General features: G+C 41.9%; 1 protein-coding gene across 1 annotated transcript in view; it reads right to left on the minus strand.

Moving 5' to 3' along the window:
- Positions 1-606: 606 nt before the first annotated feature.
- CD4 (CD4 molecule) overlaps positions 607-22,004 on the minus strand; it is a 38,870-nt gene continuing 17,472 nt past the window's right edge. The window contains exons 2-11 of the mRNA XM_020804155.3: positions 18,816-18,859; positions 11,443-11,545; positions 10,737-10,904; positions 10,488-10,628; positions 10,054-10,329; positions 7,683-7,985; positions 2,238-2,468; positions 1,879-2,009; positions 1,706-1,773; positions 607-1,395 (exon numbers count right to left, since the gene is read on the minus strand). Of these exons, the coding sequence (XP_020659814.3) occupies positions 1,365-1,395; positions 1,706-1,773; positions 1,879-2,009; positions 2,238-2,468; positions 7,683-7,985; positions 10,054-10,329; positions 10,488-10,628; positions 10,737-10,904; positions 11,443-11,485 (1,392 nt within the window). The 5' untranslated portion in view covers positions 11,486-11,545; positions 18,816-18,859 and the 3' untranslated portion in view covers positions 607-1,364. The remainder of the gene's footprint in view (positions 1,396-1,705; positions 1,774-1,878; positions 2,010-2,237; positions 2,469-7,682; positions 7,986-10,053; positions 10,330-10,487; positions 10,629-10,736; positions 10,905-11,442; positions 11,546-18,815; positions 18,860-22,004) is intronic.

The raw sequence follows: 22,004 nt of genomic DNA on the forward strand, positions 1-22,004 counted from the left end.
TAGAGGAAGCGGTGGACTAACGGTGTTTTTACTGGTAGCCTTATGGGGGTCTCTGTCTGGAAGCACACTTGGTTAACTTGTTGGCCTGAATCCTATCAGTATTTTTTCTGTGTTCACAACAGCCCACTGCATGACTACTTGTCTTTTCACACAAAATGCACAAGGGGGTATTCACTACTCTCTTGTGCATGTGTAAGCCCTGATGTTTTTAGAGGGAAATGTCTAGTTTGTTTGCTTGCAGGCCAGAGATTGCTGGTGCAGTCATGGAGCACTCTGCCAGCATAGCAATCTGCACCATGATTGCTTGTAGGGTTCTAGCCATTTTCCCCAAAATGTTGAGACCCCCCCCCCCCCTTGCTAACTATAGATCTTGGAAGCATGCTTTACGAGGCTGGTCTGTGGCTGAATGCCAGAAGTCTATACAGTTCAAAGAAAACTAACAACAGAAAAATGTTGAATTGCATTATAAACTCCACATTAATTTTAATGGCTTGAAAGCTGGGTCATTGCTTTACTGAATCAGTCTGTTTGACCTGCAATTCCAATTGATTTGTACAGATCATGAATCATGTTTGGCTGAAAACAATGACAAATTGAGTCACTAGATCCTTTGCCATATGTAATCCATTTTATTTTTGTTTTCCTACAAATATCAGTACCAAGAGAAGATCTGAAACTGAAACATTTATACACTTGTTTTAATTTTCAGTTGGGCACATGACTTACAATTCCATGTGACCGGCATGTTCACTGCATTTGATCTGCTCTGATAGCACAGCAAGCTGGCTTAGATAGAAGTGTGTAATACAGCTTTCCCCACTACCATTGGCTTAATTTGCTGCATTGCTGTCACAGAGAGCCTTGGAAGAATCCAGGGCGGGGAGAGTGTGAAAGGAAATCTGAAATTCCTAGTTCTGCAAGCAACTTCTATTAAAGTCAAAACATATAATGATTGTCAGCACAACTCAGGGTTTTGAATGATACCCTTGCTGTGGATCAGTTGAAGAGATAAGGAATTTTTCCCATGGAAGAATATTAGAAATATCCAAGACAAGGTTGCCTGTGTTCACTCATTCTCAGGTCAAGCCTGGACAATATGCTTATGTATCAGAAAAAAATCCTCTCTACTTATCTTCCATATACAATGTTCTGTTTTGTGATTGGCCACTGAGAAAAACCAAGGAAACAGACATTTCTCTTAACTTCTAGTTTGATCCATATTTGCAGCATATATGCAGTTCACAGTCTTGCAGTATATATTAAGATAAAGAAGAAAGGTAAACAAACAAATGAACAAAAACAAAGTATAAGGACGAAATGGCACAGAATGGCTCCGATGTCAATAACACTGTAAGCTTTCTGCCTCAGGTATGGTAGTAATCGTTCGTCAGTTCCCTGTTTAAAAAGAGAAAAGAAAAGTCTTCCTTGAGATCCAGAACCAGTGCTAGAAGCAAAAGCATGGCATGCTTTGACAGGAAATGAAAATAAGTAAAAGCTATTAAAATGGTCTTTATCTGTAATGAAGCATCACAGCCCTGCTTTGCCTTGCTTCTGGATGGAGAATGACAGCCAGTCCCCCCAGCTTGTGCATTCACGCCTTGGCTGGTAAGCTTACCCCTTGGTAAGCTAGGGGGAAATGCATGGCAAAGAATTCTCCAGAGGCTATATGGGATATCTTGCATTTGCTGAGTGTTTTGTTTCTTACCTCTGACACTGACAAGTCCTCTTTGCAAGCAAGTGTTGCTTAGCCAGGGCCATTCTCTTGACTTGTTGCTGCCAAAAGATGAAACATCTATGCTTTTTCAAGTTTTTTCCCCACTAGCTTGCCATGATACTTTCCTCCCTCCCACTTCCATTTATGGACCTATAGATACTCACCCTTTTCCGTCTAATCGTTTTACAAGCAGGCACAAGCATGCCTACAATGATCAACAGTAGCAGAGTCACACCAGCTCCAGAAAGAACTTCTGTCACTGGGAATGCATGGTTTCCCATCTCTGTGACCTCCTCTGTGAAAGGAAGAAGAGGTAGAGTTGAAAGTGGAAGGCGACCCAGAGCGATGCAGGGCAGGGGAAAAGGATGATTTGTGTGGATGATCCCCACACCGGCTCAGGAATTGTATGCTCTGACCCATGAAAACCTATGCTCTCCCCAATCTCTTAATGATTTAAGATGCTGCAAGACTTGCTTGTTTTCACTGCAGTGGACTTCAGACAGAGATTACTTCTGGAACATACCCTTCACCGTGGAATAGTTAACACTTCTCTTCTCTTCATTCTTCACTTTGAGATCACACCTCCAGAGTCCTGTGGTTGTGACTGGGTGACAAAATGGACTATCTAAAAAGCCATGAGAACAATTGGTCGTATTCACATGAACCCAGCACAGTTGTGTCGTGGGAGGGGCAGGAGCAGAGACTTGGCAGCACAAGGTCCCTTTGCCTTCTTCCGAGGAGGGCTCAAGAAAGACTGCAGAGAAATGGAGAAAGACAAATTCATGGGTACCCAGTTTCCACACGGCTCAGGACTGAGTGTCCGGCATTTATACCGAGAAACCTCCTTGTCACAAGAGACACTTCCTGTGCCAAGGCAAGTGAGGACAGAGTACAGGAGTACAAAGGGAGACTTTAAGCATCTCTCTCCCCACCACTATGTTGAGAAAAATAATTTCTCTGTTATTGTGATGACCACAGGGGGAGGGGGGAAGAGGAGTTCTTCAGATATTCCAGTTTTATCAGCACGTGTTTGATCAGGCAGCAAGAATATACAGGCCAGTAACAGTCTCACTCTCAATTAAGAGTAAAGCCACTGAATCAACTGTGGAATGGGAAGTCAACACATACATACACATCCCACTGAGTCAACGAGTCCACTCTAGTTGCAACTAGTTATAGGATACTTGACAGAGGTGCGGTATTACCAGGATACACCAGGTGGCGCTAACAGTAGAACACAGCACCACCACAACACCAACACCATCCAACCCACAGAGTGTGTGTGCTAGGTCTGCTAGCTTTATCTCAGGATTTTCTAATCCTGAGATTTCTTCCTCAGCTGTCACAATTAACTCAGCTGTATAAATTCTAGCTATACATATTTCTACAGCTCTGGTCCTGACAAATACTCACAGAATTGTACAGTATTCAACAATTCCACCAGGTTTAATTTAAACCTGTCAATACTCCAACAAAATGTACCCTTTGTTTTTGGACCATCTATGTGGACCCACTGATCCATGGGTGCAGAAAAAAGTATTATGTGCAACCCTTAAAAGCTGATGGAATTCTGGATGCTACAGGAATCATTATGAAATGTACAAGTCCACAGCACAATAATCACAAAGGGGAAAAGATGTCTCCTTTTGGGGGTTTGCCTTAGTCCAACAAAGGGACCACAAGGCAGGAAGTATAGTCCTTCTAACCCAGCAAAAATCAGTTTATCCAAAGTCTTCTTCTTGGCTGGGCAAGGGCATACGTTTTCCGAAAAGTTTTTATCCCAGAGCTGGTCTCTGGGTGTCTGTGAATTTTGTTGTATGGTATACTGTGTATATACTTACAATGACAATAAATTATATTATTATTATTATTATTATTATTATTATTATTATTATTATTATTATTATTATTATTATTATTATTATTATTATTATTATTATTATTATTATTATTATTATTATTATTATTATTATTATTGCACTTAATAATGAGCTTAAAGACCACCAGTAGTGAATAGTTAGTTGGACTGTGTTACTTGGCCTGCGGTGTAGATGTTTGTATTTTTAGTGGGGACTTTTAGTGGGTGGGGAGTGTTGGGGGATTTTTTAGTGGGTAGGGAGTGTTTGGGGAATTTTATGTGTGTGCATGTGTCTGGTCTTTGGGTGTCTGTAAATTTCATTGTATGGATATACTGTGTATATACTTACAATGACAATAAATAAATAAAATAAAATAAATAAAAATAAATAAAATACGTTCAGTTGAAACTCCCAACTAAGGATGAAATTACACTGGCAAATAATTTAGCATTTGCTGTAGAAGTAAAAGAGATCCTGTGACACAAAGGCCAGTGAGAATCAGTCCAGTCCTTTTTGTTTCCAGATGCGGAGTCCCTCCCAAGTTTTTGCCACTGAGGGATTCTACTTTCTTAAAGCTGGAGCAATCTGAACAGGGTTTTTCTTTTGTGAGCATAAGCAAACCGAGTGTGATTTTTGGACACTGAGAAGGCCCACTCCCACGATCTTTCTCCCTAGTCAGTCAGATTTTTTAAAAACTACTAAATGTATTGCTAGATCACCTTATTACTGCACTGCTAGTTTAGTGCTGGGAAAAAAAGTAATAAAAATTGATATGAAACAGAAACAGCTCTGATGAACTGCAGCAAACTGCTATGTTTCTGGGTTGTGTGTGTATGCATTTGCATGTTATGGAGAACTCTGACAGACTGTTTCTTTCTCTGAATGCCATGCCATATCAGCTTATAAACCAAAAAAAGGCAAGCCGGGGATTGGCAGGGGGTGGGATCCAAGGAAGGGTGTATGTGGGCTGTGATAAACACCCAGTTTCATTGGACTGAGGGACCCGTGTGGATACTGACATCAAAACAATCCACAGCCTCTGTGTGATCATCTACTCTGAACAGAAGTGCAAAATAGGCTGTGAATCAAGTTGTAGCAAAGCTAGTATCTCCAGTTCAACTTGCCAGTGTGGACACAACCAAAAGCAGTTCTATTGAACCAGTTGCTTCATTGTGGATCAATGTAAATCCTATCGATTCAATGGGTTTGCTTTAATTGGGACTACCAGTTCAGATTCTGTTGCTTACCTTTATGCATCTAAACAGCTCGGGTGTTCAAAAGAACACATCCCGCTATTAATTTACCTATGTCTTTTGATGTTTATTTGATCATTTCCCACATATGTTGTTCATTAAAGGCATGGTGGGGTTTTTTTTTTTTGCATCACAAAAAATGTCTCCTGTACGAACCGTATAAGGAAAAGCAGACTGTATGGTTAAAAAGGGGAGAGATTCTTCTCTGATGTGGAGCTCCTCTTGTGGAACATCCCCTCTATAAAAGTATAACCGGTGCTGGCTTTACAATCTGGTCAGCAGGAGGTCAGAACTATTTCACAGAGTCCCAGTCATCTGAGCTTCATTTATGACCCATGTGTTCTATTGGCTCTAAACTGCTATTATGTAGGTTTTGTTCTTCTTGTTGTTGATTTTGGATGGCCAAATGTAGGTCCAAGTCCCTTGTAGATCCAACAAAAAAAAACCCCCACCAAAACCAGTGGCACATATTTGTGGTACATGTGGGGCAGGACGAGGCATCTAAAATATACAATGGATTTAGTATCATCAGTTTTAGTCAAAATTTTGCAGGCTGCTCTAATATCTGTAAGGGGGTTTAACATATCTGAATAGAAAGAAAGAAAGAAAGAAAGAAAGAAAGAAAGAAAGAAAGAAAGAAAGAAAGAAAGAAAGAAAGAAAGAAAAAGAAAGAAAGAAAGAAAGAAAGAAAGAAAGAAAGAAAGAAAGAAAGAAAGAAAGAAAGAAAGAAAGAAAGAAAGAAAGAAAAGTTTGGATCCATAATGTTAGGTTGCAAAAGCAGGCAGAACTTTCCATATAGTATGTGATCTATCTGGAATTGGCCACAATGATTGGCCTCCACCTAGCATTTCTTGTGACCAATTTGCAGCATTCTTTAAATCAGAAGTGGGGGCCAACTGCCAGGATCTTGCACCCTATTTGAAAAGAGTGGATCGAGCTGAGACATCCAGCGCAGTGCCTTGTCCGTTGAGAATTACTCAGTTTCGACCTGTGACGTTCGCAGAGGTGGGCAAGGTCCTTGATCACTGCTGATCCACCACCTCCTCCCTTGAGCCTTGCCCGGCCTGGCTAATCAAAGCTGCCAGGCCGGTGATAACTGAATGGGCTACTGAAATAATAAATGGGTCTCTTCTTGAGGGCAACCTTACCCTTAAGGAAACACTCATTATGCCCATTAGGAAGAAACTGAGCTTGGTGGTGGACAACATTGGCAATTATAGGCCCATTACTAATGTTTCTTTCCTCAGCAAGGTAGCTGAGAGGGTGGGGGCCGATCAGCTTCAGGCCCCCTTGGATGAAACCGACGCACTGGATCCATTTCAGTCGGGCTTCAGGCTGCACCATGGCACGGAAATGGCATTGGTCGCCCTCCTGGAAGATCTACTTAGAGAGGCCAATGGGGGCAAAATTGGTACACCTTGATATCTCAGCCACCTTTGATACCGTTGACCATGGTCTCCTCCTGGGGAGGCTCTCCAAGTTGGGGATCAGTGGCCTTGCTCTTGCTTGGCTCTGGTCCTTCTTGGAGAGCTGTCCCCAGAGAGTCCAACTTGGGGAGAAAGTATTGGCCCCGTGGTCCCTCAACTGTGGGGTTCCGCAGGCTTCGATCATCTCCCCAATGCTGTTTAACATCTACATGAGGCCACTCGGGTGGGGTGTCATCCTGGGATGTGGAGCGTCGTGTGACCAATATGCTGATGACACCCAGCTCTACATCTCCTTTCTTCCATCTGCAGTGGATGCCGTTCCGTCCCTTGAGCGCTGCCTGGAGACCGTCCTACAATGGATGCAGTTGAATGGACTGAGGTTGAACCCGGACAAGACAGAGGTCCTGGGGGTGGGCGCCCCCAATGTCAGTGGTTTGCAGAACTCCCTCTCTTTTTTTGGGGGGTGATTCTCACCACAAAGAGTGCAGTTTGCAGTCTGGGGGTCCATCTTAACCTGGTGCTTACCATTGAGACCCAGGTAGCGTCCGTGGTTCGGTCTGCCCACTTACATCTCTGGCGGATCACCCAGCTGTGTCCTTATCTAGACGCGGGGGCGCTTCACCACATTGGTCCATGCACTCATAGTCTCAAGAATAGACTACTGTACTGCTCTCTACATGGGGCTTCCTTTGGTCCAGAACATGGAGGCCAGGCTATTAACAGAGGTGAAAATATTGCACCATATATCCCCCACCCTGGCTGCCTTACACTGGCTGCCTATTTGTTTCTGCATCACTTTCAAGGTGCTGACTATTACATATAAAGCCCTAAATGGTTCAGGCCCTCGACACTTGGCAGAGTGCCTTCTTCCACCTAGTTCTGCCTGTATCACCTGTTTCAGTCAGGCCAGGTGGCTGAGGGGCCTAGTGCCAAGAGCGATCCAAAGGGGAAAAACAAAAAACTGGGCCTTCTCGGCAGTGGCCGCTCGTCTATGGAACAGTTAACAGCAGATACACCTGACCCCTTATGCCGAGGGCCTTTTAAGACCAATCTGAATACATGGTTATACAGACCTACACTACAGCCATCACCTAGCCTATTTCTCTTTTTCCATCATGGATTCTGCTGTTAATTTGGGTTGTATCTTTAGTTCATTTATATCTTCTTAGTTAATTTTTATATTTTGTGTAAACTGCCCAGAGTAGACATGTTCAAGATGGGCGGTATATGTTAAACAAACAAGCTAACTAACTAACTAACAAACTAACTAACAAACAAATACTGGAATTCTTGTTTAGTTTAATAATCTTTTAAAATATTAAAGCACAACATGTATTTTATTCACAGAGACCCATTTCTATAATCACCACCATGCATTTAGAATTCCAGAGTATGCAGAAACTCGTGACTTACCAAGACTTTTCCTTACCTTTCATCACCACCAGCTGGATGAATTTATCCAACTGCCTATTTTCTAATTTGAGGCGGCACTGGTACCTTCCCGCATCCTCAAACTGGACTTTTGGTATTTTTTTGTCAAGTGAGGAGGTAGAGTTACTGCTGGATATGTTCTCTTTCCCAAGAATTATATTATCTTTCAACCATTCCCCATTCAGAAGAATGTCCTTTTGGTCTTGGAGGTTGATGTTCAATAGGCATGAAAGAGTCACATTACTGTTCACAACAGCAAACATCATTTCATCATCATCTTTAGTTGAGGCTTTGAGAAAACCTGATTGATGACAGAGAAAAAACTGGAATAAATAAGCCGCCTTGTTTAAAGTCTCATCTTACCTCACTATACATCAGGAAGAAGGAATTTTTTTTCCTTTACAGAGACCTCTACAGAGATACACAGTATTTCTGCACTCTTTCAGTCAAGTGAAACAGCAAGTTCTGATGTGATAAGGACTCTCAGATTATGTCTAAGGGACTCTTCACAGGAGTAGAATATAAAAGGGACATCCTGTGGCATTAGCACAAAAGTTTATCTCAATAAGCCTGCCTGTCACAGTAGCCAATGAGGATGTCATAGAAGCACTGAATCATTGTAAGGGACCTTAGAGGTCTTCTAGTCTAACCCCCTGCCCAAGGCAGGAGACCTCATACCATGTTGGTGAGTCTTCGGGTCTGAGTCCTAAGTTCAAGTCCAAGTCTTTGGTACCAAGTTCTGAGTCTTTGGTACCAAGTCCCTATTAAAAACAAGCTTTTTGCCCAGAAAAAAAGGAGGATTTGGTGGGTTCCGAGTCACTAGCGGAATCTGAGTCATTGGAAAAAAACCCAAACACAGTTGTGTCCGAGTAGAGTCACCAATGTGACTTAAGTCCGACTTGACAGTGAGTCCCATGATTTCGAGTTCCCACCCCTGGTAGCCAACCAGATGCTTTCGGGTAGCGCTGTTCCATTTTTGGAACCAAGACATTAAATTGAGCCCCTTATTAAAAGCAGAGAATCTTTAAGAGACTACATTTTTTTTATCCGAGCACAATATTTCTTCTCTCCACAAGGCACAATTTAGCTTGCTTTTGCTTTGTGATTGTCTTCATGTAAAGTTAATAATGCTGACACAGCAGCCATACAGGACTGTCCTTCTGGAGGGAACATTTTCCATCACATTCCATCGTTGTGATGCTAGTCAGTCTGGGTCACAACCAGGCTATATTACTGCAACAGGTTCCACATGAGGTTGCCTTTGACGAATGTTTAGAAAGAGCAGTTGTTGCAGAATTATACAAACTGCTCTTTGGAGCACTTATTGCTCTGGTATTATTTGGTTTCCCTGTTAACCTTCGGGCCAGTGTCAAAGTGCCGGTTTTTACCTTTAAACCCAGACAATTTGAGACCAAGGTAATTGAAAGACTGCTGACTTCCATGTGACCCTGAAGACCCATTTTAATATTTAGAGGAGAGTCCACTCCATGTTCCACCACTGTCTGAAATACAGCTGCTAGTTGTAAGGTAGGACATGGAGAGAAAATGTGCTCAGAAAGGTCAAAAATTGACTGAAATCCTGTTTGTTGTTGTGGGTTTTTTGGGCTCTTTGGCCATGTTCTGAAGGTTGTTCTTCCTAATGTTTCGCCAGTCTCTTTGGCTGGCATCTTCAGAGGACCACCAGAGAACAGAGTGCTGTCCTCTGAAGATGCTGGCCACAGAGACTGGCAAAACATTAGGAAGAACAACTTTCAGAACACGGCCAAAGAGCCCAAAAAACTCACAGCAACCATTAGATCCTGGCCATGAAAGCCTTTGTGAATACACTGAAATCCTGATGCTTAGTGTAATACATTATGGGTCTACCACCAATAATTTACAGGAAACAAGAACAGTAAACAGGACACTTTTGATGAAGAAGGCAGACATCCTGAAAAGCCTTAGAAACCTTTTATCCATTTGGGTAAGAAAGACAGGCTCTTCCACTGAGTTTTATTGCAAAGGCTTTGAAATAATGTGTGAAAATGCATGGAAGGACAGCACAGAAAATGGGGCTGCAGTGATTTCACAACAGCATCATCTGATCTTTTCCCCCCTTCTTTTTTGGGCAAATGTGAATGTGGCAGATATGGATTATTCTCAGAGCTAGCATGGAAACAACCTTGTCTTGCAGAATTCTAATATATATAGTCTCAATTATGTATTTTACCTTTTTCTTTGTCATTTGGTTCAGCCCAGGAATGTTGGCCATGTTTATCAGGGAACCTTGGGGCTGATGTTTGGATTTATGTGAGGAAAAGATGCGTGAGCTAGAGGGAGATCAAAACACATTCTAGGCGTTTGGGACCCATGTCACTGGTTTCTCCTACCTATCACATTGACGTTGACATTGTGGGAGATTATAAGTACATTGTCCAGAAAGATGTGACATCCCCAGCTTCCATGGTCCTTTTCAAATTCCAGATGTTTGATGTGCAGATCTTGATTATTGTTTCGCAGCTGCCAGTGTGATTCTTCACCTGTTACACTGACCTTGTTGGGGCTAACCCACTTGACCTTGACCTCCTTCATGACAGTAGCATGCTGCTTCAATGACAAAGTTAGGGATTCACCTTGCAGGAAGTATTTTTGTTCAGATCCTGTTACTGTGAAGGGGAACAAAGACCAATCTGGTGAGTTCTTGTTACTCTAGGCTTTCCCTTGTCCTCTTCCCAACCAACTGCCAGGAAGAAGAGGTAGAAATAGGGAGCTGATATTTCCCTTTCCTTCTCTCCCCAGTTATTCTCGATATCACATCACTCACTTTCCCACACTGTAAGGTCGTAAGTCCTTAGTATGTTTTCCTCCACTTTACAGATATATTGTCCTTCTTCTGGATTTATCAGATTTAAAGAGTAATTCCCATTGTCTGCATTCACAAATGTATATGTTGCAGACTTGTCTCCTTTGAACAGAAGGAAAACACCAGAAGTTAAAACAGTCTGAATCAGAGCAAAGGTTTCCCTTGCTTGACAATGTTCAATTTATGAGGAATGTCAAAATGAAGCCTTACCTTTGAAAACTCTCCCATCAGTGTATTTTATTATAACTTTCTCTTTATGTTTCCAAAACACCTTGTTCAATGTTTGTGGTTTTTTGGCCTCTACTGGACAGCTAAGGATAACAGGTTTATGGGCCACAATGTTTATGTCTAAACATTCAAGGACAGGAAGCATCATCCCTGAAAGATCAGAAAAGGCTTGTGAGGCAACACTTTGACACTTTTTAGTGATGCAATAAAGGTTTGGCCCACCCTAAAACTTTGTTTCGAATACTATGTTTGTGCTCACCAACATAGCTAAAATGGATTACACCACCTTTCTGTTTTATGTTACTTTCATTTTCTTATATACTTAACCTCATGCTCTGCTTTTCTTGTTAAATTTTGTTTCAATTTATTTGCCCCCAGTGGATTTTCAAAATTAAACCACGGTAGTCAATTGCCCAGCCATGCTTACATATGAGTTTAATTTTTGCCTCTCTTGATGTTCATATTATTAACTGCTGGATGATATAAGTACTCTTTCTTATAGACTGCCACATGTCTTTCTTATCTTTTCTGTCAAGCAAACTTGCTTGTCCTGAAAGGCATTAAAAATAAATTATTGGGCTGAAGACAGAAAACAGGAGAGTATATGAGCAGTATATTAGAAACACTTCCACTATCAACTGAAACAAAAATATTCATGTCCTGCATGCACCTCTGGAGGAGAACTCACCCAATTGAAGGATGAAGGAAACAAGAACGGTGTTCAAGATCATGTTGACTGGTGCTCCGTTTCTCCTGTAGGTATGGCAGACTGGTAGTTTGTCTAAGAGATCCTAGGAGGGGAAGACAAAATTATTTATCAGATAAATCACCAGTGGTTTATTCCTTTTAAAAAAATCTTGTATCACATCACACACACACACACACACACACACACACACACACACACACACACACGTATGGATGTGTCAGGCAATCATTTATGCTGTATAATTATTACTGGTGGCATGTGGTTTGTCAGCTGGTAAACTGTTCCTTTCTGTTTCTGAAGAACCTCCAACCTTCCACCACAACACATCCCCAATAACTTGTACTATAAGGGGAGACAATTTCTTAAGGGTCTCATAAGCAGTTTTCCCCTCCTCCAGACCTTGGAGGGTTCTGCCCACCTCTGACATCTGCTGAAACCCTGGAAAAAAAAGTCTGAAACCCCCTCCCTGATGGTAATTGGGGTGTGCAATTTGTCATTGGGGCCAATTGTGAGGTTGAGACCACTCTGGGATGAGGCTCTTGGGGCTGTCTTCAGTCCATGGGCCCAGGCTTTGCCCACCCCAATCTCTTTCTGCCTCATTTCATCATGTCCCATGTTCCTGTAGGTGTCAGAAGTAGTCAACGTACTTGTGTGAAGGACAGGAGAAGCGTGAGCATATCACAGCATGATTTATTCAGTCTTATCTGGCAAAGCTCTTTGTACTCTGTTCATGCCCAGTTTCTGCAGCAGAAGAACTTTATACAATCTAGCTAACCAGGGCATTGATATCCAGCCACACAATCACTGGGAATCTTATTCAGAAATTCCTCTGATTTATCCCCACATTTTCAAGCACTCCTTAATAACCATTTAAAAATAAAACGTGTGTCTTCATTCTTTGAAATACATACTCTGGATTAAATTTTTTTTCCTCATTGCTCAAGAAAAATATGATCCAGGAAATACTGGATCTCCATGTTATTTACAGGGAAACCTGTTCTTTGTTTTTCCAGTGATGATTCCATGGCCTGTTTCTGAAGAAGTAGTAAAAATAGAGGTCACTGCTCTGCAGACTGCTGCTAGCTCAAGAAAATCAAATGGGCTCCATTTTTCATAATGCTTTTAGCAATGTGCCCCCGCCTCACTGCAACTCCATTGGGAAATGTCCGACATAAAAGGGATGTTAGGAGTCAATAAACTGGACATAATTCCCCAGAATGTAGGGGGAATTGGGTTCATGTGAATCATCTTTCATCACTGATCCATCCTTTCAGGAAACATATTTTTGGGGTCATTCCAGTGTATTCAAAACCAAGAGAGGAACCAGCACTTAAGATGCCACTTATGCTATTAACTGTGTCTGTCTGAAGGTAGGAGAGACCATCAGCCCATTGAACAGGAGTTCAGCTGAAAGTAAATGCCAAAATATTATGATCTGCACCCAAAGTAGATATGGTCGAGAGAAGCATGAATGGGCTCCAGTAAACTAGGTCCATCAAATGGGATATAAATGAGATCAGAGCTTGGACGTAACTAGTTACAGGTAAAAGGGGGTGCTTGCTGCCCTAAAATTTTCTTTCTTTTTAATAATTTGTAACCGATATATTATTATTTCCCCGTCACTTCTAACGGTTAGTCAAGCTGCAACCTGGTGGTATATGTCACCTTCCTTCCTTCCTTCCTTCCTTCCTTCCTTCCTTCCTTCCTTCCTTCCTTCCTTCCTTCCTTCCTTCCTTCCTTCCTTCCTTCCTTCCTTCCTTTTTTAATTTTCACTTCCTGATTCCTAATACATTTATTTATTTATTAGATTTATATACCACCCAGAGTAGACACGTTCTAGATGTGTGGTATATAAATCTAATGGATGGATGGATGGATGGATGGATGGATGGATGGATGGATGGATGGATGGATGGATGGATGGATGGATGGATGGATGGATGGATGGATGGATAACTAACTAACTAACTAACTAACTAACTAACTAACTAACTAACTAAATAAACAAATAAATAAATAAACAAACAAACAAACAAACAAATAAATAAATTGCTCCACTTTCCATTTTTCTTCCCCCACTTTTCCCTTTTCTCACTTGTCCCCTTTTACTTATTTACTTGCATATCTCTCCCTCTCACTTCTTGACTTTTGTTTTTCTTTTCCCTCTTGAACAGCATTGGGAGGAGGAAGCAGATTTTAAAACACTTGCAAAGTATTGTGAAGAGCAAGGTTAAAAAGAGAGTGGAGATGTTAATGGAACACCCATTTCTTTACAAGTCAAAGCAGGAAATACTGCTTTTCCTGCTCAAGCCTCTTTCCCCTTTCCTTCCTTACACCCAATAAAGGTGGGAGGTAGTCTCCTTCTGTGCAATAAATTTTTATGGCAGTGGTGACTGCTACTAGTGATTTATTGATGCTCCTTAATTTTGTTTTTAATACAAAAGTACAGGTGCAGTTGCCATGAAGTGGCCACAATGCCCAGAAATCCAACTCCTTTGCAAAGTAAACAAATCAACAGCAACATTGACAAGTTGTGAAATTATAAGGAATGAAGCAATACATGATCCATACATTTTAAACCAACTGTCTGGGGGGTGGGGGGGGGAGAGACAATTGGCTGGCCAAATGAATCGATCTTACCGGTGTGTCATGTGAATGGAAATTTATTAAATGATTTTTTAAAACAGTAGAATCAATATACCGGTAACTGGGGTTCTTTTGTTATGTGTGATTGAGCCCTAACTTTCAACCATAGGCAGTTTCTATCAATTGAATCAATTGATATCTTATCAATTGAATCAATTGATGAGATATCTGCAAATGTTGCAAAAAGTCTAGAATGATTTCTAACATTTCTCACATTTCTCTCAATACGTTGGAGCAAAGTATAATACTGGCCAATAGGAGAAGAATAGAACATGAATTTTAAAGATTGGGAAAATCACAGATAATTTCCAGCCTATAAGAATTTGGTCAATCATGTTGATCTCCATAATCAATGTGGCTAATACAGGGGTCCATCAGTTATGAAATATTTTAAACACGTCTTGGGATTTTTAAAAAAATGGTCCCAAGAAGGAAGAGCTCTAGAATCTGCAGAAAGATACAGAGGCCACTGAAGACCTGTAATTTTCTTTAAAATCTGTCCACTTATCTATTGGGATCTTAACTTCAGTGATCCCCTAGCCTCAGTTGTACCATGGGCAACATTGTCCCAAAACTTGTGCTCATTGTCCTTTGGCACCACAAGGTCCAAAGCCTCCCATTGAGTTATAGTATATTCTTGCTTTTTGATACATAAAAGACATGTATCAAAAGATCTAAAGTTAATAAGCTGGCAAGTAACTGCTTTGGTCTGCAATTTCAGATGTTTTCTAGAAAGTTTAGTTGAAATTCACTTGACATTCTGGCAAACTTTATCAAGCCAGGAGGAGGATCATCCAGAATTGTGAAGGTGCGTAGAAGGTTTAGTTAAAAGGGGAGATTCATCCTCCTGTCCCCTTGCAGACATCTGAGCACTGGCTTTAAGAATGAATGAACCAGCCTGTCCCTACAGCAAACCAACTGGCAGGCTCATGTAGTCAGCCTCTAAGAGAAAATATTGAGTCAAGGCTCACCACTCAAGGTTAAGAGATTTGATGCTCAGATCACAAAGTCTCAGAAAAAAATATTGAGAACACGCATACACTGGCCACCTCTAACTTGATGATGGATCAGCAAGATTCAGGTGACAAGCAGTGAAGAGTATTTATTTAATCCTATCATCTGGCATAGCGAAAAAGATGCCAGGAGTGATCACTAATAAAACACATCATGTAAATGAGATGCCAAACAATATTGGAAATCATCTTTGGTGATTAAACGTGTATGTTAAAGATAGCTTAGGTCAAATGAGAGGAATTTAATCTGGTATCCAAAACTCAATATGTTATTATCTTTATCTTGAGTACTTTACATATCGTCCAATAACAAAGCTTCTCTTTGCAGCTTACAAGTAGAAATGCTGGTTCGTCCTTTGGACAAATAGGCGTTCAGCACTTTCCAGCCACACCTCTTCTGGCAGGCGCCCAATCAGAGGCAGGACCCTGGCTTCCCTGCCCCACCTCCTCCAGGCACTGCCTCTGAGTGGGCGCCCGTCAAAGGAGGCGGGACCGGGAACCACCGAACACCTGTTCATCCAAAGGATGAACCGGCATGACCTGCCAAAGTGCCCATCTCTACTTATAAGGAAGACAGGAGAGCCTCGGAAAGAATTAGAAAAAAGCTGTGCGGTCCTTAGGATTACACAAATGGAAGAATAGGGTGAAACTTTTATTGAATCACTAAAAAATTAAACAAATTGCAAGCTCTCATAGGGAAAATTCCTTAGTTTCCAGTCATAATGCTTTGAGATGAGGAAAGTAATTTCTATAGACCTGCTTAGTAAATTGCCACTAAGAGTGGGGACAGCACACTATAGGTTGTGTTCTTCTCCTAAGCGGAAAAAAACAAAGCAAGGCACACAAAGCCACAGGTATGTAGCTTGTTTTGTGGGAAAAAGTACAAGGCAGGTGTTATAACTGCTTCTTTGTGCTGTGAGAGTTATATAAACAAGGGTTGTTTTGTTTTGTTTTGTTTTTGGTTATGTGTGTGTGTTTCTGTGCACATCCCTTCTGTTCCTCTCACATTTCCTCCCTTAGCCTTGCGGTTTTTGCGCTCAGCTCTTGTTCTTGCTTGTGGCTGAGCTTTTGTTCAGAAGCCTGCAGAGAGGGGATAAAAGAAGGCCAGGCCTTTCTCTGGAGTTCTCTTCTTCCTCACCACCCTCCAGGACCAGATGAGAACAAACCACCGGCAGTCTATTTTCAAAACACAAATCTTGAAATCCAAAGCCAAGAAATTACAGCTGCAAAATGGAAGAAAGATACCTGGGAGTTGCATGCTCAGCTCCCCTGACATTTTCCTCTTTTTTGCCTAAATGCAACTGCATGGGATTCCCATTTTTACCTGGGCAACCCTGGGGCAAGGATGGCTTTCCCCCATGTGTTTTTCCTAGAATGGGTGTCCCCTGCCTTCATTTATATACAGTCCAATGAAATATTGCTGCTATTTGCTGGTACAGTACTTGTGCTGAGGGGGAAAGATGCTATTTGCCCTGCTGAGGGGCAAAAAAATAGGTTCCAGTATTGTATTTGTATTTATCTTTTTTTCCCCTAGCAGAATAAACGGCAGCTTCAGAGGTAGATTTATACCTGAGATCAACTGGCTGAGAGGTGGTGGGGTGTAAAATAGCCCTGTGCCCTCTTCTCTGGACAAATGCACAAAAATGGACTGCAGTGGGGATATTTCTGCCGTTCCAGAGAGTGGAGCAATGCACAGCTCTTCAGGTAGAACAATTCCACAAGTTTTGCACTACAGGATTCTCTGTAGTCTGAGCTCTGCCTCCCCCCCCCCCATTTCTATTTTAGTGGTGCATCGCTCTATCGCTATGCCAGTTCAAAACTTATATAAAAATTAAATATTAAAAAAACCACATAAGGAGATTGGGGACAAGCGAATGCTGCTGACACTGTCACACCTGCAGCTGCACTAAAACTTGTGATTCTTGCTCCCGCCAACCTCCTCTGGCACACTGGCGAAGGGATCTCTGAAGCTGTCTCCTCTGCCATGGAGTGTGGGTGGCTTCGTGTCTTTCTGGGAACATGCTTTGCTCTTCTCTCTGGGTTGATGCCACTTCTTGGAAACTCCCCCTTACCGGAGCGTGGGACTACACCCTCGTTCTTGGTTCTGCGGAGTCCCTGGCATATGGAGAAAGGCAGTTTCCATAAGAACAGACACACACTGAGACAAAACCACATGATATCGATTTCTAAAAACTTGAACCAGCTTCGGTTTTAATTGAACAGTGTAGTTGCACCCTTAATGGCAATTTACTAAGCATGCCTGTAGAAATTACTTTTCTTATCTCAAGGCATTATCATTGGAAACTGAGGCTGCCACATCTTACTTATAAGCTACCAACAAAGGCTTTTGTTATTGGATAGGTCACACAATTAGGGCACTGCTGCCCAGTCATCATTGTTGGCATCCCCCCCACCCCATTTGTGGCCATTTTCTTTCTTTCTTTAAGTTGGAGATCTGGAAGCACACAGATAATGCCAGGAACGTGGAGACAAAGCGGAACATTCCATCTCCTTAAGAATACAAGGAGAGCCCTCATTTGCATGCTCTTTGTTTGGATTCAGAGCAGGTTGGTGATGGGGGCTAGGTCAGAAGAAATTTCTCCACAGCACCATAACACCAGATACACCAGGTCCACAAGAGACATCTGTTGGGGGAAAGACCTCAAATAACACTGATGAAACCGGCCACAAGCAGAATGGCTGAAATCTGGGAAGGGACGTGATAGGACACAGACTGGGATCACGATTATAGCTGTAGGCTATGCTCCTTCAGTCTGATTTCAAATAATCATCACTGATTTGATAGCATCAATATGTAGTGGACTGCATTTGGAATAAGGAGACCCGAGTTCCAATTCTTGCTTACTCACAAAGCTTACTTGGTGTCCTTAGACCAGTCAGTATCTCTTTACCAAATCTACCTCAAAGTTTTATATGTAGAGGGGACACTATCTAAATCAGCCATGTGCGCTGCTTGTATATGTCTTATCGTCAAATTTATTCCAACTTCCTGTGACCTTTTCCAGGGTTTTCTAGGTACTGTCAGAGGTGGGATTCAGCAGGTTCGCACCTATTCTATAGAACCGATTCCTAAATGTACTATTGGTTCTTAGAACCGTTTGCTGGCCTGAGATGAATGAAGGAGGAGGGGCCAGGTGACCAGCGACGAGCGGGGGGAGGGGGGCGCAATTAGCTGCCTCCCTTCCTGTGCCACACTGAGCCGTCTGAGGTGGGGTGTGGGTGAGAGAGATAAAGCCCTGGAAAGAGCAGAGGCATCACTGGGGGAAAGGGGGGGAGGATGAGTCCTTGACATCACTGGAGGAAAGCCCATGGCCTCGAGGCAGAGGGGGGGGAGTGATTGACAAGGCATGAGGGCAGGACACAGAGGGAAAAAGTTTTGGGGTGAGACCGCTTCAGTCAAACAAACAACCGTCCTCATTTTACTATGATTTTTTTCAAGTTAAAGGTACCGCATAAGACTGTTGCTTATGTGGTACCTTTTTTAAAAAATGTCCTGGGCATTTATTTATTTATTTATTTATTTATTTATTTATTTATTTATTTATTTATTTATTTATTTATTTATTTATTTATTTATTTATTTATTTATTTATCATTAGGACATAGAACCTGTTGTTAATTTATTTGAATCCCACCACTGGGTACTGTATAGAATATTCTGAAGTGGCTCACCTTTCCCTGGGCATGAGAGATGCTGATGATACCCCATGAGGAAGCTGAAAGGTGAAGGAGGGAAGTAAAACCAGAGAAATCGTTGTGTTCTGAAGAGAAGGAGGCCAGGGAGTGGAGTAGAAAGATCAGAGAGGAGAAAGCCAGGCTAGTCTGGGAAGGGAGAGAGAAGGCTAAATGGCACAATTTGACAGTGGCAGCTTCCGGCAGGAGCCCATCACATGGGACATTCCTGAACTTGGGGGAGAAAATCCAGGACAAGACCCCTGGTGCCTAAACTCATTGCCTGTGCTGTTAGGGCCATCAGGACTGGAGATAAAAGATGGCCACCCAATTCATGGGTATGAACAGTTTGAAACCCCTGGTTCTAATCCATTCATCAAATAAGATGTTAACCCCTTCCTTGCTCCGTTTAGTGGGGAGGAGATGTTGGACATTAATGTTGATGTTAATAGTTTCCTTGATCTTCCTGAAAGAAGTGTGGAAGTTTTGGAACCTATTGAGCCGCTGTCATTATTCACCTCAAAGGAAGAAGTTAATGAGGTATCACCACCTGAGAAGAGCAAACCCTCACAGAGAGCAAACTGCAAAATCATGGTGACACAACGAAGTGTAATTTCCTCCACAATATAGATTACAAATTTTGGGACAATTACCTTACCTTTCTTCCTCATATTTGGCTTTTCATTAAAATACAAATGGCATATCAATTCACTTATCTAGGCTAAAATCTTGGCACTGTGTCCAAAAAAGTTTATATCAGTTACGACTTCTTAGTCCATAAAATGCCACAACGCATTTCCATATTTTCAATGCAACAGATTAATACACCTGCCCTCTGAAAACTCTGAAGTGTTTTATCTCCTTTATGTCACTACTATAACTACCTTTATCAAAACTATATCTACATTTATCAGAAGAGCTGCTAATCTAGCATGGAACCCCCACACTGCTTAATATTATCCTCTCAGGTTGAGTAACTTTCTCAGGCTCTGCTTCCTCATAAATACCAATACACTATATTGATCTATGCACATCACTGACCCACTCAGCACAGGACTCAGGAGTTCAAAGGTCCAGCAATTAAAGGTGAAATGAATCCTTCCAAAATTTCCTTGCTGTTTTTTTGGAACCTCCTTCCAGAAATTTAAAAGTTATGCAGACATACACTCAGCAGCCACAACAATGACAACAACAGCAATAACAAGCACAAGACTCCAATAATTGGTTCTCCTTTTTCCTCAGCATATTTTCTCAGAACAGCACCTAACAATTCCCAGATACCCTCTCAAAAGTATCCTCTCACTCTTCTGTCTGAGGAAGCGGACTTGATCCATGGAAGGGTCACATTAAAATAAAAGCAGTTTGTCTTTAAGGTGCCACAATGTTTTTTTTTCTTTTTCTTTTGTTATTTCCTGATATCTCTGAAACTCCTGGAAGAGAAGATGGGACTTGACCCCCACTCCCACCCTGAATCCAGTCAGATGCATAATATCAGCACCTGGGAGAGTTCTGTTTTTTGTTTTTTTTTGGACTGCAACTACCTCCTCCAATCAGTGTGAGGGTTGCCATCTAAAAATGAAGCATGGTATAATATTGCCAGATCAGTGGAATCCATAATAACCTCTCACATTAACATTTAAAGGTAATGAGCAGCTTTTACCCTTCTTCACCTGCATTCTTAGGGTTTCTCACACCATCCACCATACATTCCTTTAGCCTCATTGTTGTCTATGCAATTTTGCCAGGCAGGTCTACAGACCCGAATTCAGATGGCTACTAACCAGTTAGGTCCAGGCTTTCCATGGTTTAAACATTTACCCATTAAGTGGGACAGGATGAGCTTTTAATCGATAAGTCTTTAAGCCCTGTCAAACTGTCAAATGCTCCACTCATTGGCTAATCACACAGAAAAACTTGTTTCTCACCAGAAAAAGAGGCCAAAATATGTATTTTCACTTCTATCTCATCTTCAATAAAGCTTACACATCTTATTTTTCCATTTTTAATGAGAGTTTGGGATCCAGCCAGCTGATGCTCTAACCAGGCATCAAGAGTCATGCCTAGAGTCTGGGTAAAACCCACCCAACTGGATAATCTGGCAACCCTAGTTGAATCAGATTAGTACCATTATCTGTATATTTGAACTCTTCTTTCCTGCATGGCTGGGGGGGGGGGGTTGTCACAGTAAATGTATCCATCTCAAAACAGACGTTTATGACATGGCTGTTTAGAACAGAGAAATGAGAGTGGGGATTGATTGGGGTTTGTGAATGGCCAGCAAATAGGTTAGCATTTCATTGAAAACAACTCACTGTTTTTTAAATTGATTCAAACCAATTTTTATTAAATAAGTCAACTGCGCCCAGTTAAATTCCCCTGTCAAAGTCAGGTTATTCAATATTTCCTTTTTCCTTTGTGGTGTTCGATCTCCTTTCCAACTGAAATTGTTTTTCATGTGTGGTTCTAACATATCTCTTGCATTAGATAAACATAGTGTACAGAAATGTGCAACAATTCCCAGGCAGACTAGGGAATTCTGGGAGTTACAGTGCAGTAGCAGAACTCTCCATTCTAAAGGAAATCAACCCTGAGTGCTCACTGGAAGGACAGATCCTGAAGCTGAGGTTCCAATACTTTGGCCATCTCATGAGAAGAGAAGACTCCTTGGAAAAGACCCTGATGTTAGGAAAGTGTGATGGCAAGAGGAGAAGGGACGAGATGGTTGGACAGTGTCATTGAAGTGACCAACATGAATTTGGCCCAGCTCTGGGAGGCAGTGGAAGACAGGAGGGCCTGGCGTGCTCTGGTCCATGGGGTCACGAAGAGTCGGAGATGACTAAATGACTAAACAACAACAACAAGCAGAACTCTGTATACTTCTAGTTGTGAGCCATTGTGATCATTCAATTAAGAACAGAGGCCCACTACTTATTCATGAGGATCCTAAATCAAACTGGGCCAATTCAGATAAATCCAGATCAGGCCCAGATTAGATTGATTCAGCAATGTGAAAGAAAGTCCTACGCGGTTATGCTTTGAAGAGTGTAGGGCCCACACACATTGAGAGGAGCATGCTAGCCTTGACCTCTCTGGCATCGGAGCCCCTCTTCTCTCCTCCTCAGTGTTCTGGTTCATGTGGACAAGCCACCTTTGTACAGCAATCTCCCCTTGTTCAGGTAGTTATGGGGC

This window comes from Pogona vitticeps, chromosome 2 (genome assembly GCF_051106095.1).
Source record: "Pogona vitticeps strain Pit_001003342236 chromosome 2, PviZW2.1, whole genome shotgun sequence".
Lineage (NCBI taxonomy): Eukaryota > Metazoa > Chordata > Lepidosauria > Squamata > Agamidae > Pogona > Pogona vitticeps.